This window comes from Diaphorina citri, unplaced genomic scaffold (genome assembly GCF_000475195.1).
Source record: "Diaphorina citri unplaced genomic scaffold, Diaci psyllid genome assembly version 1.1 scaffold833, whole genome shotgun sequence".
Classification (NCBI taxonomy): Eukaryota; Metazoa; Arthropoda; class Insecta; order Hemiptera; family Psyllidae; genus Diaphorina; species Diaphorina citri.
In genome coordinates, this window is record NW_007378265.1 from 73,082 (window position 1) to 97,207 (window position 24,126).

At 35.7% G+C, this 24,126-nt stretch overlaps 1 protein-coding gene across 1 annotated transcript in view; it reads left to right on the top strand.

The window, feature by feature from the left end:
• Nucleotides 1-24,126, top strand: part of LOC103512392 (twitchin-like) — a 100,214-nt gene that overhangs the window by 46,949 nt on the left and 29,139 nt on the right. The window contains 28 exon segments of the mRNA XM_026825876.1: nucleotides 48-186; nucleotides 1,271-1,488; nucleotides 1,890-2,096; nucleotides 2,695-2,835; nucleotides 3,220-3,387; nucleotides 3,759-3,883; nucleotides 6,945-7,122; nucleotides 7,432-7,579; nucleotides 7,870-8,006; nucleotides 8,390-8,553; nucleotides 9,917-10,058; nucleotides 10,402-10,704; nucleotides 10,916-11,197; nucleotides 11,490-11,605; nucleotides 14,025-14,226; nucleotides 14,451-14,580; nucleotides 18,491-18,696; nucleotides 18,866-18,900; nucleotides 19,213-19,325; nucleotides 20,247-20,413; nucleotides 20,798-20,999; nucleotides 21,116-21,192; nucleotides 21,454-21,537; nucleotides 21,822-22,144; nucleotides 22,325-22,956; nucleotides 23,135-23,262; nucleotides 23,463-23,607; nucleotides 23,873-24,009. Coding sequence (XP_026681677.1) covers nucleotides 48-186; nucleotides 1,271-1,488; nucleotides 1,890-2,096; nucleotides 2,695-2,835; nucleotides 3,220-3,387; nucleotides 3,759-3,883; nucleotides 6,945-7,122; nucleotides 7,432-7,579; nucleotides 7,870-8,006; nucleotides 8,390-8,553; nucleotides 9,917-10,058; nucleotides 10,402-10,704; nucleotides 10,916-11,197; nucleotides 11,490-11,605; nucleotides 14,025-14,226; nucleotides 14,451-14,580; nucleotides 18,491-18,696; nucleotides 18,866-18,900; nucleotides 19,213-19,325; nucleotides 20,247-20,413; nucleotides 20,798-20,999; nucleotides 21,116-21,192; nucleotides 21,454-21,537; nucleotides 21,822-22,144; nucleotides 22,325-22,956; nucleotides 23,135-23,262; nucleotides 23,463-23,607; nucleotides 23,873-24,009 — 5,049 coding nt within the window.

The following is a 24,126-nucleotide window of genomic DNA, read 5'->3' on the forward strand; positions in this document are numbered from 1 at the left end:
AAAAATAAATCCGCAACTTGTCTGAAACGAATTTATTTTCATTCCAGACCAAAACCGATTCAACAAGAAGCTCAAGAACACAACCGCCATCGAAAGAGAGAAGCTGGTTCTGGATATTGAGCTTCAAGACCAGACTGCACCGGCCAACTGGTTCTTCAATGGAAAACCAATAGAATCCAATGACAGGTAAGACAATTCCACATATTTGGCAAAAAGTTTGCTCAAATTAACGAAGGTTTTCTCTGGAAATTGATGCATTGGTTTCCAGAGTTAACGGTTTAAAAAAGAATACTTTCAAATATTGACAAATCCAAGTGAGAAAAAAAGGAAAACTTAAATTTGATTGGTTGAGTACACACAATCAGCAATCGAAAGATCAGTACCACAAATCACCAATCAACACATCACATAACGTATTGGGGAAATACACTAGCGGACGGAATATTCAAAGCACAAAAATCAGCACTAGGACTAAAGAGTTATGCAACATTTCATGCAAATATCACAGAGTGGCAATGCCAAGTACATTCATCTACGAAAGCATTATCTTTATACCTGCTTTTTTCCAGCAAAAAGAGAGCACACGCACTTACACACAAGAACAAACCAAATGAAAAACCTACATCCTGAAAAACAAAAATACTCATACCTACATACAAAACAGTGTCAAAATTATACACTTAGACAATTAATTTAATTATACCTAACGCTAAAAAATTATAATGCAATTACCTAACACTTTAAAACATCACTTAAAATACTGAGGGCAAAGTGATTTTTTTTCTCAATTTTATTTAAATATTAAATAAGTACCAGTAAACTAAACTATAGACTTATTAACTAACATAGAATATAATTATTTATTGTTGTTAAATTAATATTACTGTTATATTTTATTTTAAATCTTAGACTTAATTAGATAAGTATGCAGTTCTCAGCAACGCAATTTTTAAAATGTTTATTGTTCTATTTAAAATATATTTAATTCACTTTTATTCACCTCTTATTTCGGGTCTTATTATTTATACTAGTCCAAAGTTCCGGATAGGCCTTCAGCCCTTACTTGGGTGACACTAGTTTTAGACTGATATATTTTTCTGGCGTTTAGGATGGTTTTAACGTTTAAGTTTCAAGGAAAATAAACATTGTATCAGTGTTCTTTTTTTTCGGTGGCTATGGATAATGGATGGGGTACTGCGGTGACGTAGATTGCTGGGGTGAAGGGACTCTTTAGTCCTATTCGAGCAAATATTCTATGCTATTCTTTCAGAATTGAAATCAAGAACCTCGGTGGTGGTAAACATCAACTGATTTTCAACAAACTAGAACTGACGGATGCTGGCGAGATCATGGTCAAATCTAGTGGAGATCTGACATCCAGTTGTACCTTGGAAGTGAAGAAAGGAGAAGAAATTCCAGTCATTTCATTCGGTGATCATGTAGAAGGACCTTGCACCAAACCCATTACATTTGAGGTTCCTTACAAGAGTAAGTATTACCTTAGAATCAAAATGAAGCATAAAATAAAGAAATAAATAAAGACACACTGTCACAATACATGTACATCTTTATTTAGACTGAATTACTGAAAGTAGATGAGATGTAAACAATGTGGGTACTTTCGTCATGAATCTCGTAAAATTGATTTTCCATCCAGGTAATTTTTCAATTTTTGAAAAGATAGATACCAAGTTTGAAAGTTATACATTTTTGAAGTCTTTTGGGAACCTTACATCCATTGGAAGCCTTACAACAAGCATTTTGAAGAAAGCCTTCTTTCTAAAAAGATCACAATTTAAACTGTGAGCCCATTGTACTTTTTACTTTCCTTGTCATTAAGGACTTTATAGTTTCACTTTTTCAAAATTGAATTCATTCTTTCTTCACAGTCGAAGGCACTCGGCAAACCCAGGTGGAAGCCAAACTGGTCAAGGATGGCAAAGTTCTACCTCTGAAGGACGTAGAGATCATTGTAATGGAAGACAAAGTAGTGTACAATATCAAGAGACCCACGCATGCGCAGTCCGGCCCTTACCAAATCAAAATTGGAAACTCGCAGGGCGAGGCTGTCAAGGACATTACCATCAACATGCAAGGTACGTTCACTTGACTTGCTGTAAACAACGCTCTTCGTAGAAGTTTAACCCATAATTTAGGGCTGTTTGCTCCTATACCTAAGACTCGGAGTGGGCTTTTTGTGTAAGGAGTTAAGCTGATTCCTAACACTCAGGGTGTTAAATACCTACATGAATAAAATTCAAGAGTGATGGGGGCATGTAATGCAGAATTTGATGATATTAAAGTTGATGATAGAGTTGAATTGAATTTATTTATTTGGTGCTTTTCAACACAAAAGGTTGTTAACACAAGTTAATTAGATTTTAAACAAACGATGAATTACAAGTGAATAATTGAATGCCATGATAACTTGAATATTATTCATTCAATCAAATGTGGTTCCAGCATTAATTCTGGTGACCAATACTACAAAAATCTCACTTCGGAATAATGTCGCACTGCCAACTCTTCTTCATATTACCTATTATGTTAATCGTATTTTACCTTATTTGTCAAGGGTCTAGGGTTTCCTTGTCCTTGGGATCAATTCATTTTGAAGAAAACCATATTTTACTGATGGAAATTTGTAATGAAAAAATAAGATGAAAGTTTACCTTTGTCGTTTTCAACTTCCAGATGTTCCCCAGCCTCCCGCTGAGATTGAAGTGTTTGACGTGTTCCAAACCAGTTGCAAAGTCAAGTGGAAGCCTTCCCCAGGAGATGGTGGCAGTCCTATTCAACATTATGTCATTGAAAGACAAGATCTTAGTGTCAAAGGTAATTGGTTTCGTAGGAGTTTTAAGAAATAATAGTAAAATGAATGATAATTTCAAATATTATCAATTCATACTGATACATTCTGACGCGACTTTGTAAAGATTCATCTTGAAAAGAACACCAATAACTCCCCCAACTGTGATAAGTATAAGTTACATGTTGTTCTTCTATTATTAAATTAACTAACTTTCAGGTTATGTCTGACTTATACTGGTTAATTTGTGGACGTTTTTCATACATCTGCGCTTGCGTAAAAGCCCAAAGTGTCTTTCAACATGAGACTGTGGACTTTTTGGATGAGTTGAAATTGATTTGGATACCTAAATTTGGGTAGTTGACATTGATAGAGGAATGACGGTTAAATTTAACTGTAATAATTTCCAGGTGGTTGGTACAACTGTGCTGAAGTTCCTCCTAACAAGCCTGCTGAAGTAGAAGTGAAAGATTTGACTCACAAGAAGGAGTACAGATTCAGAATACGAGCTGTCAACAAGATTGGTTCATCTGAGCCGACTCAATTTTCCAAACCAGTTCTGGCTAAGGATCCTTGGGGTAAGATATCCTACGAAAATATACGGAACGTGGCAAAATTACAATTATGTTATTGAAGATTTTGCACATGGATTATTAAACAAGAGTTGTGTGTAACTGATGGGTTTTCACAAGGGTTTTTACAAATGTTTTTGGGTTGGGTGGATGGGTTTTTACAAATTTTTATTCCAGATGAACCAAGTAGGTAATTTATATCCAGGCTCAGGACATCAGTGGGACGCAAAGCAAAGCTTGTTACAATCAAGCACGTCTGGTGTCTAATTTTGTCTCAAGTCTTCAATTTTTTATAAAGCTACATATGAAAATACTTTGCTGCTATTATTAATTTGGCGTTTCCTCAATGTCAACCCAACCCATCCTTTTTATTCCAGATGAACCAAGTAAGCCACAGAACGTTGAGGTTGTTGATTGGGACAAGGACCACGCCGACCTGAAATGGAAGAAGCCAGAAAACGATGGAGGTGCCCCTATTACAGGATACATCATTGAATTCAAGGTAAAGCTCATTTTCCTAGTCATACACCCAGTTTAATCCCAAATGATATTCTCCTTGTGATAAGCAGATAGGGTGACTGCACGTTAGTTTAATGATCACCCCGTGAAGTTCTTTGTGCAGAATGGTCCTAGCTTTTGTGACCACACCCCCTGGCTTTTGAACCGTTTGAAGGCATGAAAATTTGTACGTGTTTCCGTGAAAAATCCTTTTTCCAAGTGATTCTTAATTTATGATTTCACTCTCGTAGCAGATGTGACCTTGAGTTAGCAGATGTGACCTTGAGTTAGCAGATGTGACCTTGAGTTAGCTGATGTGACCTTGAGTTAGCAGATGTGACCTTGAGTTAGGAATAAATTTGATGAAATACTTTATTGTTTCATCTTTTTACACAGTACGATCAGAAAAAGGCAGATACCTATTCCCTAGGTTGCGACTATCACCTATAAGATGAGGAGAAGAATAGTTTGAATGGAAATATTCGAACAATTTCTAATATCTAATTGCTGTCCTTGATTCGTGTTCTTTTGAATAGATCATACTATTTTGCTCCTAGCCTGTTCGTTACGCTTTTATACCCTAAAAATAAATGAAAAGAAAAATAATATTAGAAAAATTATGCATGATTTTCCATATTTTTTACGACCGCTGTGATAGGAACTTTTTGTTTTGATTACAATTACAAACATTACAAAGATTCCTGGACACTCGAGGATATTTGGACCAATATGTTTGGAGTCAAAAAGTTTTACGTTTTCAATCTTGCCTTTATTGGCATCAAATATCGTGTTGTCCCTGTTAGTGTCAATGTTATTCCTTTCAAGTGCATGTAGCCTGTAATGTCATGTCCCGTCATAAAGTCAAAGTGAAGACAATACATGTCTGTGCTATATCCATGCTATTTGCATGTCATTGCAGACTGACTGCTATTTTTAGCAATGAGATACTCGAAGGTATTATGACTTACAATCAGCAGGTAGTTTTAGCAAGAATACATTTTAGTTTGGATGTGGAAAACACCGTGAACATTTTGATTTTCGTACCTGCGGAAAATTGATTTCAAAATGTTTGTTTCTTCCAACATCAAAACTAATTTCTTGCTTCAACTGTCCTACTTTTTTCCTTTTAATGTCTATGTACGATTTCTATGGATTTATTTTAGTTATTTAGGCTTTTTGTGGAAGTTGGAATCTTCGTGATTGCTAATTACTTCCTTCCTTAGTTGATTCCCTTATAATGAGTGTTAGATCCATTGGAATCAAACCGATTGATTCAAATTTTTGTGCCCCCGTTCTTTTTGTCTCGTGTTTTGTTTTCCGTGTTGAATGTTCATGTCATGTGTTCATATATTTCAGCCCATAGGTGTATCCAAAGACGTAAGTTGTGGTTTATCATTGCTTCAAAATTACGTAGACTTCGTAGATATCTCTTTGTTCTTTGTATTCCTTTTGTACATACATATTTCATTTGTCTTTTGTCTCTTATTTATTTTCTTTGTATTGAAAACAGTGCTAAAAGTCTTTTTTAATACAAAACCTTACATTACTGGTGTGTTCTTTTGGTCAATTTATATAATTTGGTGGGAGATTTTTTTACATTATAATTATGTTTTAAAAATTATTATCTAAGTTGGCCAAATAGAACATGGACTTCAAAAAAGACATTATCTATTCTAGCGTTGGAGAATATGTTCATTTTTGTTTCTTCGTTCCAGGACTATGTTACATTACAATAGTCCGAACTTCTGTTGTTTTTAAGCTTTACAAATATTTTGTGAATTTTAGGTTAAAGCTTTGAAAAAACATTTTAGTGAAAGAAAAAAAATGAGTATCCTCTGTACTTGATTAATTTTGTCAATTAGTTTACAATCACTAAAATGTTTCTCGTAGATCAATGTGTTTTTACTTTCTTTATTTCAGTAATTTATTAGTTCATTTCTTTCAGATTTCTTTTCTTCGCCATAAAATTGCCTACTTCTTCTCTTGCCATTTTTTACTTTCTATTATCTATTACGTACAATATTCTATCTACTTAGCTTCGTTTTCTATCTTTCGCAATATTCTTTTTAATTCAGTTTCATTTTCTATTCTCCTTTCTTGCTATTCTTAGCTACCTCTTACGTAAAAAAAACGTTGCTAAAAGATCACTCTTTTATAATTCTTTCTTAGAAGAAGTGTCCATTTCAATCATATAAAAAATAAAATAAAAAGAAGCTAAATGGCGAAGCAGTAATACTAAAAAAAAAAAAAAAACCAATAAAAATGTTAATTCAAAAGGAAGGCTTAAAATCTTGTATCTACCCATTCCAAATTATTCTAGGCGATTTCTTGTGCCTAATAATAAAACTGAAGCTTATAAAGAAGTGTCCTTTCTTACGAGGTCTACTTAAAAAATGGGACTTGGCATCTGGTATTTTACATTCGTGTTTCTTGGGGGGATATCATTATTTCTTTTTCGAGTAAAATTTAATTATTACTGATGTATATTAGGTCCGGGTTTTCAAAATATGTAATCTGGGGAATTATCTTTTACATGTGTATAAGCTTTTCTCTTATTCTATTTGCTGTATTTTAGTGAGGTCTATCTCTCTTCTCTTCATAGTTTCAGTAGAAAAATTTGAACCCCATGTAAATATGTATGATGTGCGGGGTTATAGCTAACTAGTATTGAGAGTAGTATTTTTTGCAGTTTTAAAAATCTGAAGTAAGTATGTACTTATTAAAAATAAATAAAATAAAAAAAGAAGTAAAATAAATTAAAAATGGTTTTTGCCCGTTATGTGATAAGCTGATAAGGGACGAATACCACAGGTAACAAGCCTAATGTAGTAAATGATTAATTGATGAAAGTTTTGAGCTAGAATACTCGGAATTTTGTTAGTTTGACTCCACGTCGCTACTTACTTACTTACATACTTTCCGTGTTCTCCTCGCTACTAGTGATAAGGGACGATTGCCACACCACAGAACTATTCCGTCAATCTTCCACTTCCTGCCGGTTTATGAACCTGTAAACAGTATCCAACTTCGAAATGTAAAGCACTTTTCCCGCCACTCTATTTCAGGGCAAATTCGACAAAGATTGGCAAACGGGTAAAGTTATTGACGGTGACATCACGGAAGCCACCATTGACGGCCTGAAGGAAGGTACTCAGTATGAATTCAGGATACGAGCTGTCAACAAAGGAGGTCCAGGAGAGCCTAGTGATGCTACCAAACCTATCATTGCTAAGTGTAGATTTGGTAAGTTGTTCTCCTATCACTTTAGAAGTTTCGAGTTTGACCTTGGACATTCACAGCATTTCATAAACAGTTACTTCTGAGGATATTCACCTTAAATTTACAACCGAAGATTTATTTCACAATCCAATGATGGAAGACTGACTGTAGTCCAACGGATAAAAACTTCTTTCTTTCTAGAACAGCAAATCTAGGCAAAGAACTGATATCTGTGGCGACTTTTGCAAGTGGAATCAATCATCACCTTATCAATCTTTCTATACTCCAAATAAAATGTCCCCTATCTATTCATTCCTCTCTTTTCTCTTCCAGTCAAACCCTTCATCGTTGGAGATGGTCTCAGCAATATTGTCGTCAAGAAAGGTCAAGTTGTCAAATATGACATCAAGTATGGAGGAGAGCCTGAGCCTGAAGTTAGGTGGGAGAATAATGAGAAGGAAATTAAACATGATGGTGACAGGTAAGTTGAATTAAGCAACGTTGTGCGTGGTTAGTATCTGGATGGGTGAGTGTCTCGGGGTGATTTCCATGCTACCGGCTATTCCAAGCTCGGGGACTCGTTTACTCACTTTGACCTTACCCTTGGTCAAAGTGAGTAACCGGATAGTTTGTCAGTGAATGGAAAGTAATACCATTATCCAGTTGCGTCGTGAGAAGACTGGAAAGCAAAGTAAAAACCATAGAAAACCGGGTGAGCTCGAGGTAAAACCATAGAAAAATATTCACAGCCTGTATTCAACTGATTTTCAGAATTACTATTGACAAGTATGAATACAACTCGGTGATTACTATCAAGCGATCTGTCCGCGCAGACAGTGGAAAGTACAAGATCATCTTGAAGAACTCTTCGGGAACAGCTGAAAGCAAAGCTGAAGTTGTCGTATTAGGTAAGTTCTTTTAGAATTCGAGCTCTCTGGAGAATGGGCTCTGGTTGTTGATCTTGTAGCGGCTTTAGCTACAGGCTGAAAGGTGATGACAACGCCGAAAAAGCCGGAACGGGCTCTGGTGGTAGACGTTTTGTAGACAAGCTACTAGCGCAGTCCTCGGGAAATTTTAAAGCTGCTGTGGAGCTTTTAAACTCTAAGTTCATGCAGAATCCGATTTTGATGGTGATTAGAGTAATATCTAACACTTTCTCAAAAATTTCCCCCACATTTTCATAAACCTTGGTGAAAATTTCGTTAAAAGTATAGGACCATCGGTTATTTATGCCCTATGTCACTGCGACCTGATTAGACCTTTTGTGACGAACCTTCCATAAACCTTACAGACCGACCTGAGAGACCAATGGGACCGCTGAAGACTGAAGAGGTGAGGGCCAATCACATCGTCATATCCTGGAAGAAACCCAAGGATAACGGAGGCTCTGAAGTCACAGGTTACATTATTGAGAAGATGGACTTGGACACTGGACGATGGACTACGGCAGGAGAGGTGAGATATGTTTCCTTGACAAATTTACAGAAAGATTATTAGATTTATTTATTTTTTATTTCATATAACAAGTCTTTTACAAGCTCAATAAACCTCGAGCTGAATCCTTTTCGTCTAAAACTTTTGCAAAATAGCTCAAGTTTGTGTCGACTAAGGAGGAAACAGCTCTGTGGTTGGATACCAGAGATCAAGAGGACTTCTTCCTGGAAATACATATGAAATGTCAAATCATTATTTTATTACCTAGGAGATTGAATTTTTCTTAACGAAAATTTGTTTTTATTTTTGCGTAGTTTGTTGGTAATAATGCTGTATTTAGATTATCTTTAGGACTTGTAGTTTCTCTACATTAACAGTTCGTATAAAATAAGATTAAAAATCGGTCCCAGAATTGATTTGTTGTTGTAGAAATGTCAAACCGTTTTAAATCTACCACCACAAGAGAGGACGGCTTGATTTTAACAAATTGTAACTATTTGTTTGCCAAAATATGCCCAGAAGTAGATTACCTCCAAAGTAGTTAGTAATCTTGGTAAAGAACTTAGCCCCGTAGAAGTCAATCACCTAGATGTAGTTTTATCTGAATCCAAATATGCTGTAAATTGCTAAAACGTTTACCTACAATTTTTATAACATTTTTTTCTTCTCTTTCTGTACTTTTCATTTCATACTGACCGGTCATTTTTGCTTCAGAAACCACACGAGGTAAGTTCTGGTTTCGAAATGTTCTTCGAGAGAAGCAGCATGGAGCACTTTGTCATAGTATCCCCGCAATGATAGCATGTCCTCCAAAGCATGAATATCGTCACCGGAATGAGCTGCCCTAAATGAGATTTTCCACAATACATTTTACCATCTTATTTTCAATGTTATATTTCAATCATTTTCTCTCGCTATTAGGTGGAACTACGAGAGAACGCTGAAGTTGTTTTGTTTTCTTTTACAGTCCCACAGCACTCCCTGCAATTTTTACTTTCTTACAGCATGCATTTTTCCTGCCTTTACCGGTTCATTTTCTTTTTCCTCTTCCTCATTCATCCAATATAAGAGTTCATTTTTGAACCTCTCCAAAATTGGTACGTTTTCTCTGGTCCCAATATTTCAATTGGATGTTCTCAAACGTTTCTCCCAATGCTTTCTTTGCATGATTTATTCCATGGATTATTTTTAGGTTCTGCACATTCAAGGTATCCAAAAAAGAATTCTCAATTTTATTACTCGTTCCACTTCTTATCGAAAAAAATTGAGAAAAAATGACAAGAATACAAATTCAAGAGAGTGAGTCTTAAGATTGTCCTCAGATGTATAAAATCACTTGCAACATCTCAACACAAGTACTAACCCTTCCGAATCACTCTTTCAGACGGCCGGTGACAAAGACACGTTCAAAGTGGAGAACCTCACGCCCAAGAAGAAGTACAAGATCCGAGTCAAGGCTGTCAACAAGGAAGGAGAATCTGAACCTCTGGAGACAGAGGAGGCCATTGTTGCCAAGAATCCTTATGGTGAGTCATACCATTCAAATATGTACTGTAAAAGACGATGGAAGATACTCGTAGGTTAGATGGATGAATTAGACGTATAGGTTAGATGGACGGAGTTTAGAGCCAGGAATAATTACCCCTAATATTTTCATTTCAACTGCAACTTGCGGCCGTAACAGTTTTCCAAATTTTTCCGTGAGTCCCAATTTATTTGTGAGACAACTGGAAGGCAGCAATCAGTACTGACACCGCAGTACAATAGTCCTAAACAAAAATGGACGCGGCACACAAAGGATCAAGAAGAGACCTCCTTAACATATTATGTAATAATCTAATAATAAATTACACTGTTTTTCTTCTACAGACGAGCCTGGTGAGCCCGGTAAACCCAAGATTATCGACTATGACAACAAGAGTGTCAAATTGGAATGGACACCCCCCGCCAGCGATGGTGGTCGGCCTATCACTCACTACGTCATTGAAGTCAAAGACAAGTTTGCCGTCGATTGGACTGAGGTGGCCAAAACAGAAACTCCTGACTGTATAGGAACAGTAGGAGATTTGACGGAGAAGATGGTGTATCAGTTCAGAGTGCGGGCTGTGAATAAGGCTGGAGTGGGAGTTCCCAGTCAGCCGACCGATAATCATCTGTGCAAACACAGGAACTGTAAGTACCTATCTGGATAATATTTTGACTGTTAAATAGAGAATAAATTCTGGAAGGTCGGGGTTTAAGACACTAAAGCTTTTCTCGGGACCATAAAAAGCAAAATTTTATTCTGTATGCTCTGAGGGACAGTTTAGTTGTCACAAACCATTTTTTATAAGTAATTAGACCAGCTATGATCAAGTACTCAACTCTCTCATTTCGTTTTCAGTGAAACCTCGCATCGACAGAGACTGCATGAAGAATGTCACCATCAAGGCAGGCAGATCCACCAAATGGGTTGTGGATGTCACTGGTGAACCTCCTCCAGAAAATAGTTGGTACTTCAAGGAGAAGAAACTGTGTAACACAGAGAAAATTAAAATTGAGAACATTGACTATCAGACGACATTCAATCTCATCAAAGCAGTTCGCAAGGACTCTGGAATCTACAAGCTTATTGCTGAGAATCCTTCGGGAACTGACGAGGCAACTTTGGAATTGACCGTGTTGTGTAAGTATGAAAATTATCTATGAAAAGTGAAAAGTACTCTCACAAAATCTAGAGAATAATCGTGCCTATTCCTAGTAGACCTTGACGTCCTCAACTTAGGTTTACAAACCTAATCTTAAGACTCGTCAAGTTAGAAAGGCTCAAGCTCTCAGATATTAGATATTTTCCCAAAATTTTGTTCAAGAATTTATTTTTATTAAGACAAGAACAAAATTAGTCCAAATGATCTCGAAGTCAATAGTTAATTGAAATTCTTTCAACAACTGACTTTTTCTCTATTTTTTACCCCCAGCAAAACCAAGTTCCCCTGAAGGACCTCTGGAAGTATCCAATGTCACCAAGACCGGATGTAAACTCAAGTGGAAGAAACCTGAAGATGACGGTGGTATTCCAATTACTGAATACGAGGTAAGTTATGAATGACTTTACAAGAAGTTTTCTCCTGTTTTGAATAAAAAGTTGTACTTAATTTTCCTTAATAATTGCCTGTCAAATCATCATTTTTATAAGAGATATAATGAAAGAGGGATAAGAGAGAAAGTAGAGGGGAGTAAAAAAATGAGAGAGTAGACCAGCTTAGCCTTGCTGGGAGACTATAAACAGGGAGTATACCAGACTGAATTTCCCTTGCTAAAGAAATAGCAAAGGTTGAGAGGGAAGGGCATCCACTCGTAAAATTTGTAGCCAAAACCAAACGTCAGCCCTATTTTAATTCCCACTGTAAAATCCGGGCCAAAATCACTGTTTTCTTCATTTAATTTAAAATTGGTTTCAATTAGCAAAATTCTGATTTTGGTCTCAAACTCTAGTAATCAAGTACATTAGATAGTTAGACAGTAGATGTTGCTATTAATTTGTACAATATTTTACTATTTACCCTGTGGTTAGTATGCTGTGCCATTTCTAAATAGGTAAAGGAAATTAATAATATTATAACAGCTATAAGAGTTTTGGCGTCTTCACCAATATTAAACATTGAACAAAAGTGAAAATGTAGAGAGAAATGTTGGCTTCTCCAGCAGTAGACAAAACTCTGAAAAAGGATTTTTTTTTCAATCTCCAGCAATTAGAATTTTTGTACAGATACATACAAAATTGTGAGATCTTCACAAAATAAGCACAGAATTTTTTCGTTGGTAGAAATTTTTATATGAAAGAACCTTTCTATATTTTCAGATTCAAGGCAGATTGGGAGCCTGCGGGTGAATGCTCACCTGATAAATGTGAAGCCACTGTCAAGGATCTGAAGGAAGGAAATGAGTTCCAATTCAGGATCATTGCTGTCAACAAGGCAGGACCTTCTGAACCCAGTGATGCTAGCAAACTGCACCTGGTTAAACACAAGAACTGTAAGATTTCTGAAATACAATAAATGTGTTGTTGTAATCCTCTTTGATTTCAAAATGCGTGTAGTCCTTGTAGATAGTTTACCTTTCATTGTGAGTATAACAGTATTCTTTGGCATTCTAGATTTTATTTAAAATGAGTATTTTTCTTCTTTGGAAATATGATACATTCAAAACCAATATAATTATAAGCTACCTTTGTTGATTAGTTTAATAAAATATTTATATAAATGTACATTACCTTTATAGGTAAGGGTACTTTGATGAAATAAAATACTATACATCCCCCTTACCCAGAATTAAAAGTATCAGTCTTCCTAAACTATTTAAAGCAGTAGTTTTTTTTTTCTTTCTTCCGAAATTTGTCATTTCAGCATCTCAATTTCAATTTTCCTCAGAAGGCTGACCGGAAAAATTTCATTTCAATAACTGAGCTGAAAATTTTTGAATTCTCCACCAGCGTGAGAGGAGAATACTAGAGAGGTCTGTTTTAATATCTACCTACGTATCACGAGTATTTTCCGAGTTCTTTCTTTGATTAAAGTCACCCACATAGAAACCTAACTACACACAGATTATGACAATAGAAAGTTTCAAAGCCTCTACTTACTTCTTTGTCAACCAGGTACCACGTGACTTCTGGAGGAGGTTCACCCTTGATATTGACATCAAATTTGACTGATTTGCCTGCTTTTAGGACAATCGACTTCAGGTTGGTTCTGTCGATTCTCGGTTTCACTGGAGGAAAACGGAGAGAAGGGACATTTTAGGTTCGAGTTCATTTGGTTCAAAATTAGATGAAACTCTCCTCAGTTTTGCGAGCGAGTATTGCGGACAAAATACAAATTTTAATAAATTTCTATGAAAGTGCTCGTTTTGTCATTTAGCTAGATGTCTTCCATCGTAAAAGTTCGTCCAAGAAATTCTTTCTAACAAATTGTAATGTTTAGTTGGAAATTTGAATCCAAAACTTGCTTAGGGAAGTTGAAATCTATAAACCTAAGGGAAGAATCTACTAATAACCAATTTTTGCAATAAAGTGTAGATATTTTGAAAAGCTAGGCATGTCCCACTTCTGATTAAAATATTGCGATACATTTTATTTTTATTTATTGTATTTCAGAAATCTTACAGTTCTTGTGTTTAACCAGGTGCAGTTTGCTAGCATCACTGGGTTCAGAAGGTCCTGCCTTGTTGACAGCAATCGTCAGCCCAAAGCGATCACCCTAGTTAGGGCTGATTGAAAAGCTGACGAAAAACGCCGACCCCGTCGGTACACGGGAAAAGGTGAAGAAAAAGAAGAAGAAGAAGAAGAAGAAGAAGAAGAAGAAGAAGACTTAAAGTTCCTTCAACCCCACCGTCCATGAGAGGGTATAATTTGTGATAACAATTTTAATGCAATTTATATTATTAATCGTTATACCTAGATAATTTATTTTCAAGGACATAAATAAAGCGTTTGACCTTGTAACATTTTGCAGGTTGAAAAAATGGACCTCGAAACCGGCAAATGGATCCGAGTGGGCAAAGTTCCCGGAGACAAATTCGGTGACGAGCCTGAAATCAATGTGACTGGTTTGGAGCCAGGACAGGAGTATAAATTCAGAGTCCGGGCTGTCAATGATGAAGGTGACTCCGAGCCTTTGACGACGGAGAAGTCTATCATTGCCAAAAATCCGTTCGGTGAGTAGAAAATGAAATAGCCATTTCTTTAACAAAACGCTTACGAGTAACAATATGCTGAAAATGAAAAAGGATCAACTTTGAAGGCCTCATGATTGTACAGAGGAAAATTTGTTGGTAGATTTATCAGGCAAAGAGATTATTGCTCTAAACTTGTAAAAAGTCTCAAAAACAAGGGTGAAGTGTACATCAATTTTAAATAAATTATCATGTGATGTTTCCAGATGAGCCATCCAAACCAGGAATACCCCAAATTGTGGACTATGACAATGAAAGTGTCAAACTGAAGTGGACTCCTCCCACAAGCGATGGTGGTGCACCAATTGAGAAATATATCATCGAGAAGAAAGACAGGTGAGTTATCTAATTTCTAATCAAAATGGAAAGCATGTTGGAAATACTTTTAAACGAATATATCCATGTAGGAAATAAAACATTTACATAAACATTTTAATGTTTGCATGATTTCTTTGATATTATAAATCAAATATGAACGTTGTAATTAAATTATTGATACGAATAGGTCGTGTAATAAACCATTTGTAAAAACACCTTTACAAAGCATGTTTCCCTAAAACATTTACTACAAACCATAGGCACCAAAACAGTTATATCTAAAAGCATGTTTTCCTTATCCAATCTTTGTAATTCTTCAAAACACAACATTGTATAAGGATCTACTTCAATGTAAAGGAAGTTTGTGTTTTACGAAAACAAATTACGAAAATTGTCATTCACTTTATCCAATTCACCACCAAAATAAATAATTTTGGTGTTTCAAATTGCATGTTGTATAATATTATGACAACTATTCGGCATGGAATCAACAACTAGTAAATCTTTCACAAAATAATGAAGTACTATGAACATACATTTATACCAATTATATAAATATGTACAAAGAACTTCGAGTCGTACGGCCCATGTTTCAACACAAAATAGTTGGTTTAATCTTTTTTGCATGCTTAGTCACTCAATTTTCTTCTTTTTTTCCGAACTCACGAATTTATTCTAGATCGGCCAATACATCATCCATATTGTCGTCATTACCGAGGTACGATTTTATTTGCCATTTGTAATTCGTTGAGCTGTGTTGCTTATATCGTAGGTTCTAGGTTGATTGTCCCAGGATTGTTCCTTGTATGAAATTCGATCGTGCAGTTTGAGCTTGTCTTATTTCTCTAGTTGTACATTTGTCTCTAGTTATAGTGCAGGTCCATTTTGTAATTTTGTAAACTGCTTTTATCTGGGTGCTGATTACCATTAAGAATTTAAACTACAATTTAAAACTAATTTCATACAACTAGGTACAATTGGAATCGCTGCGCCGCGCTGATGGCACCAAAAAATAAATTTTAAATCGACCTTGTAATTTTGAATTTTAGCCTTTCTGTAGTTTTGCACATCCACTAATTTGGGGAATTGTCTTTGTATTGCATTTTGCATATACAAATTAGCTGTCGGGCATTCATAAAATCCCCCCCCCCCAAATAATTTGATTATAATCAGCACTCAAATCACGTATGTACCTATAAATAATAATTATTGTACAATAATAAAATTATAATAATACAAGTTTTAAATTTAGATTGTAGTCCCAGCAGGGTATGTATGTTGAAAGTTTTGTAAGCGACGGTATTGAGTATCATTTTGTAAATTTGTCTATAGTATTCGTAACAAATTTGAGTGGAAATACAATTTACCAACGGGCAATGAGATAATATTTATCATAGAATTAATTAAATAATTGCTATGGACGCTCAAATATGTCAGACGATGTATAGTAAATACCTATATCTACTAAATTTAACTGTACCTGTCAATAAATCCCTTTAGTAAATTAGAAGTAGATTTTGAGTTTAACATCAGGTGGTGCTTCCCAAGATATTTTCAGCTAGTGATAATATGTACTCGTAGAGGCAGATCCTTCAATAGATCTAAAATAGGTTTTATTTCTCAAAGAATCAAAAATTGAATTCTGAAAAATCGCGTAACAAATAGATTCAATTTAGCAGGTCCAAGTTAATTATTTATTAGAGGTATGTACTTGCCTACGTTGCGTTGTGTTCCTGGATTCCTGATTATCAGCTTGTCTGTCCTGTATGGCCATAATTAAGTTTGTAAGTTTTGTGCATCCTGTAATGTAATGTAAAAATGTCAGGTTAATTTTCATTTAACGAGATTTGTAGAATCAAGAACTAGTTAATATTCTCCTTTAAAACTTTAACAATAAATTATTATGATAAAAAATGTAGAGTAAAATACGTACTTAATTTAATCTTTAAGTTGTATTTTAATGCCTACTGTAAAGTCCGGGCCAAAATCACTGTTTTGCTTTATTTAATTTTAAAAATGGTCTCAATTAGCATAATGGTGATTTTGGTCTCAAACTCTAGTAATTAAGTACATTAGATAGTTATACAGTAGATGTTGCTATTAATTTGTACAATATTTTACTATTTACCCTGTGGTTAGTATGCTGTACTATTTCTAAATAGGTAAAGAAAATTAATAATAATATAACAGCTATAAGAGTTTTGGCGTCTTCACCAATATTAAACATTGAACAAAAGTGAAAATGAAGTGAGAAATGTTGACTTCTCCAGCAGTAGACAAAACTCTGAAAAAGGAATTTTTTTCGATCTCCACCAATTTGAATTTTCTGTACAGATACCTACATACAAAACTGTGACATCTTCACAAAATAAGCACAGAATTTTTTCGTTGGTAGAAATTTTTATATGAAAGAACCTTTCTATATTTTCAGATTCAAGGCAGATTGTCCTTGACTCTTAGATCATACTAATACCTAATCGTACACAAAAGCCCACTTTGAAGCTTACGTGTAGGGGCAAACAGTCCTGAAAGATGGATTAAGCTCATACGAATACCTACTAATGATATTTAGAATCTCTCAGCTTCCAATGAATAAATAATATCAGGGAAAAGGAAATTAGAAAAGAACTTACTGAGTACGGTAATTTCAACATCAGCCTCATCTTTGCCCGAAGCATTCTCAGCTTTGATTCTGTACACACCGCTGTTCTTTCTCAGAATATCAACAATGCTCAGCTTGGTGTTGTAAGGCACGTTGACAATCTCAACATTGCCTTCCGATCGGACCTGGAAAAGACGTCAAAGTTCAGTTAAAAAGTGCTGAAGAAAAAAAAAAATATTGAGCATTTCTTCAAGATGATAATTATAAGCCCATCACAAAAACTCTTGAGGTAAATTTTCAATGCTACTTTTTTTATGTGTTACAAAATGTACATAGATTTTATACGTATATCAGCTATGTGAGTTATTTCGCCCATTTCCATTTACTATTTACATTAAATGTAATGTAGACTGCCGTGTGTAGAAAAATAAAATTACTTGTGATCGCGGACAAAAAATATCAAACATCTCATGAATTTTAAACACATTCGGAGATCATAGCTCTAAAAACAAAATAGATTTATTTATACTTGGAAAAAATAATAACAAATAAGCAAATCTGATGAAAATTTAGCAAATTTCCTAAGAGCTACTACGTAGAACATCTAAAAGCAACCAAGAAAATAATAAAACTACTGCTAATGTAATTTTACCGTTTCTGGTAGCCAATTTGATATCTTTAGAAACAACAAATGAATTTAGAATAAAATCAAAATAAGAGAGAGAGAGAGAGAGAGAGAGAGAGAAAGAGAGAGCAATAAAGAAACTTAGAGGCACTAGAGATGAAGACTAAAGAAAAAGCAATAAATGAAAAATTAATACATATCACTCAAATGAGTACTATTTTAGATTTTAACTAATTCGATAGAGAAAATGGAAAAGAAATCAAATTTCTAATTGTAAAAATTAAAATAAAAATACACGCTTGATCCCAAGATACGTAAGATAACAGTACTTGGACCAAGTACTTACATAAGTACTTGAAATAATTACAATCAATATAGTACAAACAGGACGAGACAATAGAATAGTTCTACCAATACCTAATAAAAGCCAAAATATACAAAACTACTTTTACCAATATGTTCTCTACCAACTTACTTTTTCAGAGACTTGATCGGTCTGTAATGTTTTCATTAATAGTTTTTCAAGTGTGAGGAAAGGAAACAAATAAATGTGTTAAAATGTTGTACATTATTTACAAAAAAAAAAAAAAAAAAAAAAAAAAAGATACCTACATACAAAACTGTGACATCTTCACAAAATAAGCACAGAATTTTTTCGTTGGTAGAAATTTTTATATGAAAGAACCTTTCTATATTTTCAGATTCAAGGCAGATTGGGAGCCTGCGGGTGAATGCTCACCTGATAAATGTGAAGCCACTGTCAAGGATCTGAAGGAAGGAAATGAGTTCCAATTCAGGATCATTGCTGTCAACAAGGCAGGACCTTCTGAACCCAGTGATGCTAGCAAACTGCACCTGGTTAAACACAAGAACTGTAAGATTTCTGAAAATAAGAATAAAATGTATCGCACAAATTTATAAATATTTTAATCAGAAGTGGGACATGCCTAGCTTTTCAAAATATCTACACTTTATTGCAAAAATTGGTTATTAGTAGATTCTTCCCTTTACTTATTTACCAGATGTGGAAAAGTACTAGAATTTCATCAAGGGCTAATATTCTTCTAATGTACAAGTGAACACTGAAATAGGCATGTTAGATGTGGATGTGGTAAAGCGACTTTTTAGCTCTTTTCGTGCTGGATAAACAAGGTACATACCTTGAACATTGAAGAGAGTTCTGTCTTTCGAGACTTTTCATAAAAATACCTTAACTATTTCCGTTTTGTGTAAGGTGTTTATGAAGCGCCCTATAAGCTCAGAGTTGTCTTTTCCACTATTGATAATTGATTTAGATAATGCATTCGATAATGTATCCTTCTTTCCATAGACTTCGTTGATTATTGGGAAATCCGAACTGATAAATTACTCCTTGGTTATTGGAGATCCTTACTGATTAATTAATCCTTCTGTATATTTCCAGACTCCTGCCACGAAAGCTACGGTCACAGGATTGAAGGAAGGCAACACCTATCAGTTCAGAGTACGAGCTGTCAACAAGGCGGGACCTGGTGAACCCTCGGACCACACCAAGCCGCATGTTGCTAAAGCACGCAACTGTAAGTTTATAATCATTATTAAACTGCCCTCATATTAAAAATTATCAGGGCTCACATACGTGTGCCTCGAAAAGAACGTGTGAATCAAGGCTTTAGTGAGAAAAATTGAACAGGGCATGAGGTCCACAATAGGGTTGCCTGGAAGGGACTGACTGACAAGAAACGTCGACCCTGTTTAAAAAGGAAAAGGTTAGGAAGAAGAAGATCAGGGCTCACATACGAGTTGCTAATGAAGAAATTTGTCCTCGTGAAGCTGGAGGCTGGATGTGACCCGAAATCCAAGTACAAAGCTCAAAGAACTTCCCAAACTCCTAGGAATCGATCTCAGAGTCGTCTAGCATGGTATAGGCAAAATAATGAAGTTTAGCATCTGCTATTTTACTTTAGTTATTTTGAGCACAGGATACTTACAAGTCTTAGGTTTTATCCCGACTCGGAGTTTCGTCTACTTCGTAGACATTTTCGTCTTCGTAGTTTGTACTTCGTAGACTTTTCAAAAGATGTCTAAATTAAATAGATTAATTAATAGTGAGAAACAAAGTGCTGTTACTCATAGTACTTTAAGCAGTAAATGTGGAAAATACCTGGAGGAAAATTCTCTCATAGCAGCTTTCATGGAAGGCAAATATACCCACGAAAAATTACTTCTCAGATTCTTTTTATTGGAAAAATATGAATTTCCAATATACCATCCTACTTACACTCTTCTTCTTCTTTTGGTGCCATATTCTATTGAACGTTGGCAATCATGATGGCTAATTGATTCTTGTCTTGTCACGGGCTGCTTGGAGAAGATCTGGCATACTTACACTCTACATGAGAAAATATTAGCAGTAATTCAAATATTAAAATTTCATTTTCAAAAGCAGTAATTCAAACATCGAAATTGTATTTTCAGTTCCAAATGGCAGAAAGGCGCCGAGCTCATTGGGCCCAAATGCGAAGGCAAAGTACCTGATCTGGTCGAGGGCATGAAATACACGTTCAGAATCATTGCCGTCAACAAGGGAGGTCAAAGTAAACCTAGTGAGCCAAGTGACCCCATTGTGGCTAAAGATAGAAATGGTAAGTCAGGATTAAATGGTAGAGATTGCCCCCGGCAATAATTTTTCTCTTTGTTTGTAATGTCTTGTATTTGCGTACACTGAATTATAACCAATAAAGAGTCTAAATAAATATATAAGATCGATTTTCAAGATTTCGTTTTATCCCTCGTAGCCACTTGAAAAGCAAAATTCTTACGACAAAATTCTGATTTCAGTCAAGATAGATTTTTACAAGGATCATTTTTATTGCAAAACTGATTTTTTTTCTCTATTGTTTTTTTTATTTATTTATATTTTTTTTATCATTATTATTAAAGTTCTCTTTTTATTAGACATTTTTTTTAAGGCCAGGAGTAAGGCTTTAAGGCAGATATTAAAAGTTCCCTCTACTTTTCGTTTCCAGTACCACCTGTAATTGACCGATCGACAGTCAAGGACGTTACAGTCAAGGCTGGAATGAACATCAAGTTGGATATCAAGATCTCTGGTGAACCTCCTCCAAAGAAGACCTGGTATCACAAGAAGACCAAGGTGGAAGCCAAGGACTTGATTTCCATCGAGGAAGAAGACTACAGGACCAAGTTGACTATCAGTCCTGCTGCAAGGTAATTCTCAGTTCTGTGCTTGTACGACTTGAGTAATTTCTTCAAAAAGAATTCATTTTACGTACATGTGTTGAATAGCTGTTCCTCTGTGTGATAGGCATGAAATACACGTTCAGAATTATTGCCGTCAACAAGGGAGGTCAAAGTAAACCTAGTGAGCCAAGTGACCCCATTGTGGCTAAGGATAGAAATGGTAAGATCGATTTTCAAGATTTCGTTTTATCCCTCGTCGCGTCGTATTCCTGATTTCAGTCAAGATAGATTTTTTACTAAGATCATTTTTATTTATTGGAAAACTGAAAGTTTTCTCTATTTTTATTTTTCATAATTACTCATTACCTACTAAAGTTATCTTTTTTTGCTTTTTTTATAATTAGATATTTTTTAAAAGCTTTATGTCAGGATTAAGGCTTTATGGCAGATATTAAAAGTTCCTGATATTTTTCGTTTCCAGTACCACCTGTAATTGACCGATCGACAGTCAAAGACGTAACAGTCAAGGCTGGAATGAACATCAAGTTGGATATCAAGATCTCTGGTGAACCTCCTCCAAAGAAGACCTGGTATCACAAGAAGACCACTCATTACTGATTACACTAAGAGTTTGTTTACTTTCGTTTGAAATGAGAAAAAGTCTTCTTTTTTTTTTGAGAAAAAGTCAGTATAAGGAGTGCCTCTTTTAGACCGCTAGCTGAGGACCAGATATTCCAGCTGAGAACGCTAATAGAGGTAAATATTTGTGACAAGCATTAATGCTTAAGACAAATTAACTTTTGGAGGAGATGTGTGACTAACTGACTACTTTTTTGTTATTTCACACAGGTTACATTATTGAGGCAAAGAGCAAATTCGACCCCACCTTCGCCAAGGCTGTGGAAATCCACGGAAATGTCTGCCGAGGTCGTGTGCCCAAGCTAGAAGAAGGCAACACTTACCAGTTCCGAGTGAGAGCTGTGAACAAGGCAGGACCTGGAGATCCAAGTGAGGAGACAATGCCTCATGTGGCTAAACCAAGATTCGCCAAGCCCAGAATAGACCGTACCAATTTGAACAACCAAGTCATCAAGGTGGGACACACGGTGCTGTTTGATGTGGATGTCAGTGGAGAACCTCCTCCAACCATCACGTGGACATTCGCTGATAAGGTGAGGAGTTTCATTACTGATTACACTAAGAGTTTGATTACTTTCGTTTGAAATGAGAAAAAGTCAGTATAAGGAGTGCCTCTTTTAGACCGCTAGCTGAGGACCAGATATTCCAGCTGAGAACGCTAATAGAGGTAAATATCGTGAGCACTTTTTAATGTATTTCATTTCTTTCTTCAGGAAATCTCTAACAACGAGAACTATCAGCTGGACAACAAGGAATACAACACCAAACTTCTCGTCATGAAAGCCAAACGCTCTCAGAGTGGCAAGTACATCATTACAGCCAAGAACTCCGTGGGTGAAGATGTTGCTGAGCTTGACCTCACAGTCCTGGGTAAACCAGGCAAACCTGGTGGTCCACTTAATGTGTCAGACATTACCAAGAACGGCTGCAAACTCAAGTGGCAGAAGCCAGATGACGACGGTGGCTCCCCTGTGGAGTATTACGAGATTGAGAAGCTAGATCCTCACACTGGACAATGGATACCATGCGGTAAATCTACTGAGCCTGAGGCAAACATTACTGGACTACAAGAAGGCAAACCTTACAAGTTCCGCGTACGTGCTGTCAACAAGGAAGGAGAGTCTGAAGATTTAGAAACGGATCACGCTATTATTGCAAAGAATCCGTTCGATCCTCCCAAGAAACCGGGCAGACCCGAGCCAAAGAATTGGGACAAGGACTTTGTGGATTTGGAATGGAGAAAGCCAGCATCCGATGGAGGGGCTCCTATTGAGAAGTATATCGTACAGGCCAGAGACAAGGATGGACGCGCTTGGAATGATGTACTGACCGTGCCTGGAGACAAGTGAGTTAGAACATTGATTACATTTATTTTCAAAGTTATGCTTTTACAGTCATTGGCCTCATAGCTGTTATTCAGTGAAATTGTATTTTTCCATAGGGAAGAATAAGTACACATCACTATACCACTTTGCGTAACAAACGTTGGGACCTTTTGTATTGATTTTCTTTATTTTTCACAGAACTTCTGGCAAAGTGACTGATGTCATTGAAGGTCACGAGTATGAATTCCGAGTGGTGGCTGTCAACAAAGCAGGACCTAGTGAACCAAGTGATGTTTCGCAGTCCGTTATTGCGAAACCAAGATTCTGTAAGTTCTAAATTTAGTCTTGATTATTATTTCTTTCGCAGTAGCTTTTGACTTACAGAAGCTTCTATTTTGAACGAAGAAAATGGGTTTCAAGTAAATTTACATATATTTTTCTTTGATGGGCATACTTATTTCTTATCTGACTTGGAAAAAGATAAATATTGATTATTGATAGAATTTTGAAATATTTCCCATTACAGTGGCACCTAAGATTGATCGTAGAAATCTGGCCAAGAAAGAAATCCGTAGAGGTCAAATGCTACAGTTCTACGCCAATGTTCAAGGTGAACCTCCTCCAAAGATTACCTGGGCTTACAAGGGTGCTCAAATCTTCTCCAATGAAAGGTAAGTTAATACTTTTGAACATTTGGATCTTCAATTCTCTGAAGCTCCCTACTGAAGACGTCATAAGTAAAAGCCAATCTAACAAATAAAATTCTATGACAATACTAGACTAACTAAATCGCAGGATTATGTGTCTTAGGATTTCATCTCTTAGAAAGAAGATATTTTCTTGCTTCTAAGTGATATCCACAGCGCATATTATTTGCTTGAATAATTTTCAATTCTGTTCAAAATAATTTATTCTGTTCTATTTTCCACGTTCCAGACTCAAGCTCGAGAATGAGGACTACAAGACAACTTTCATCCTGGTCAAAGCTAAGAGAGCAGACACTGGTGTCTACACCGTCACGGCTAAGAATGACTCTGGTGTTGATACCGTGGATGTAGAAATAGTTGTTGTCAGTAAGTATCAGTATGGGTGAAAGGCGTTTCCAATATTAGAGGAGATTTTCAAAACAGATAATGTACCGGGAGATTCAAGGCGAAATATAACTGGATTTTAGGATTTATAGATTTAGC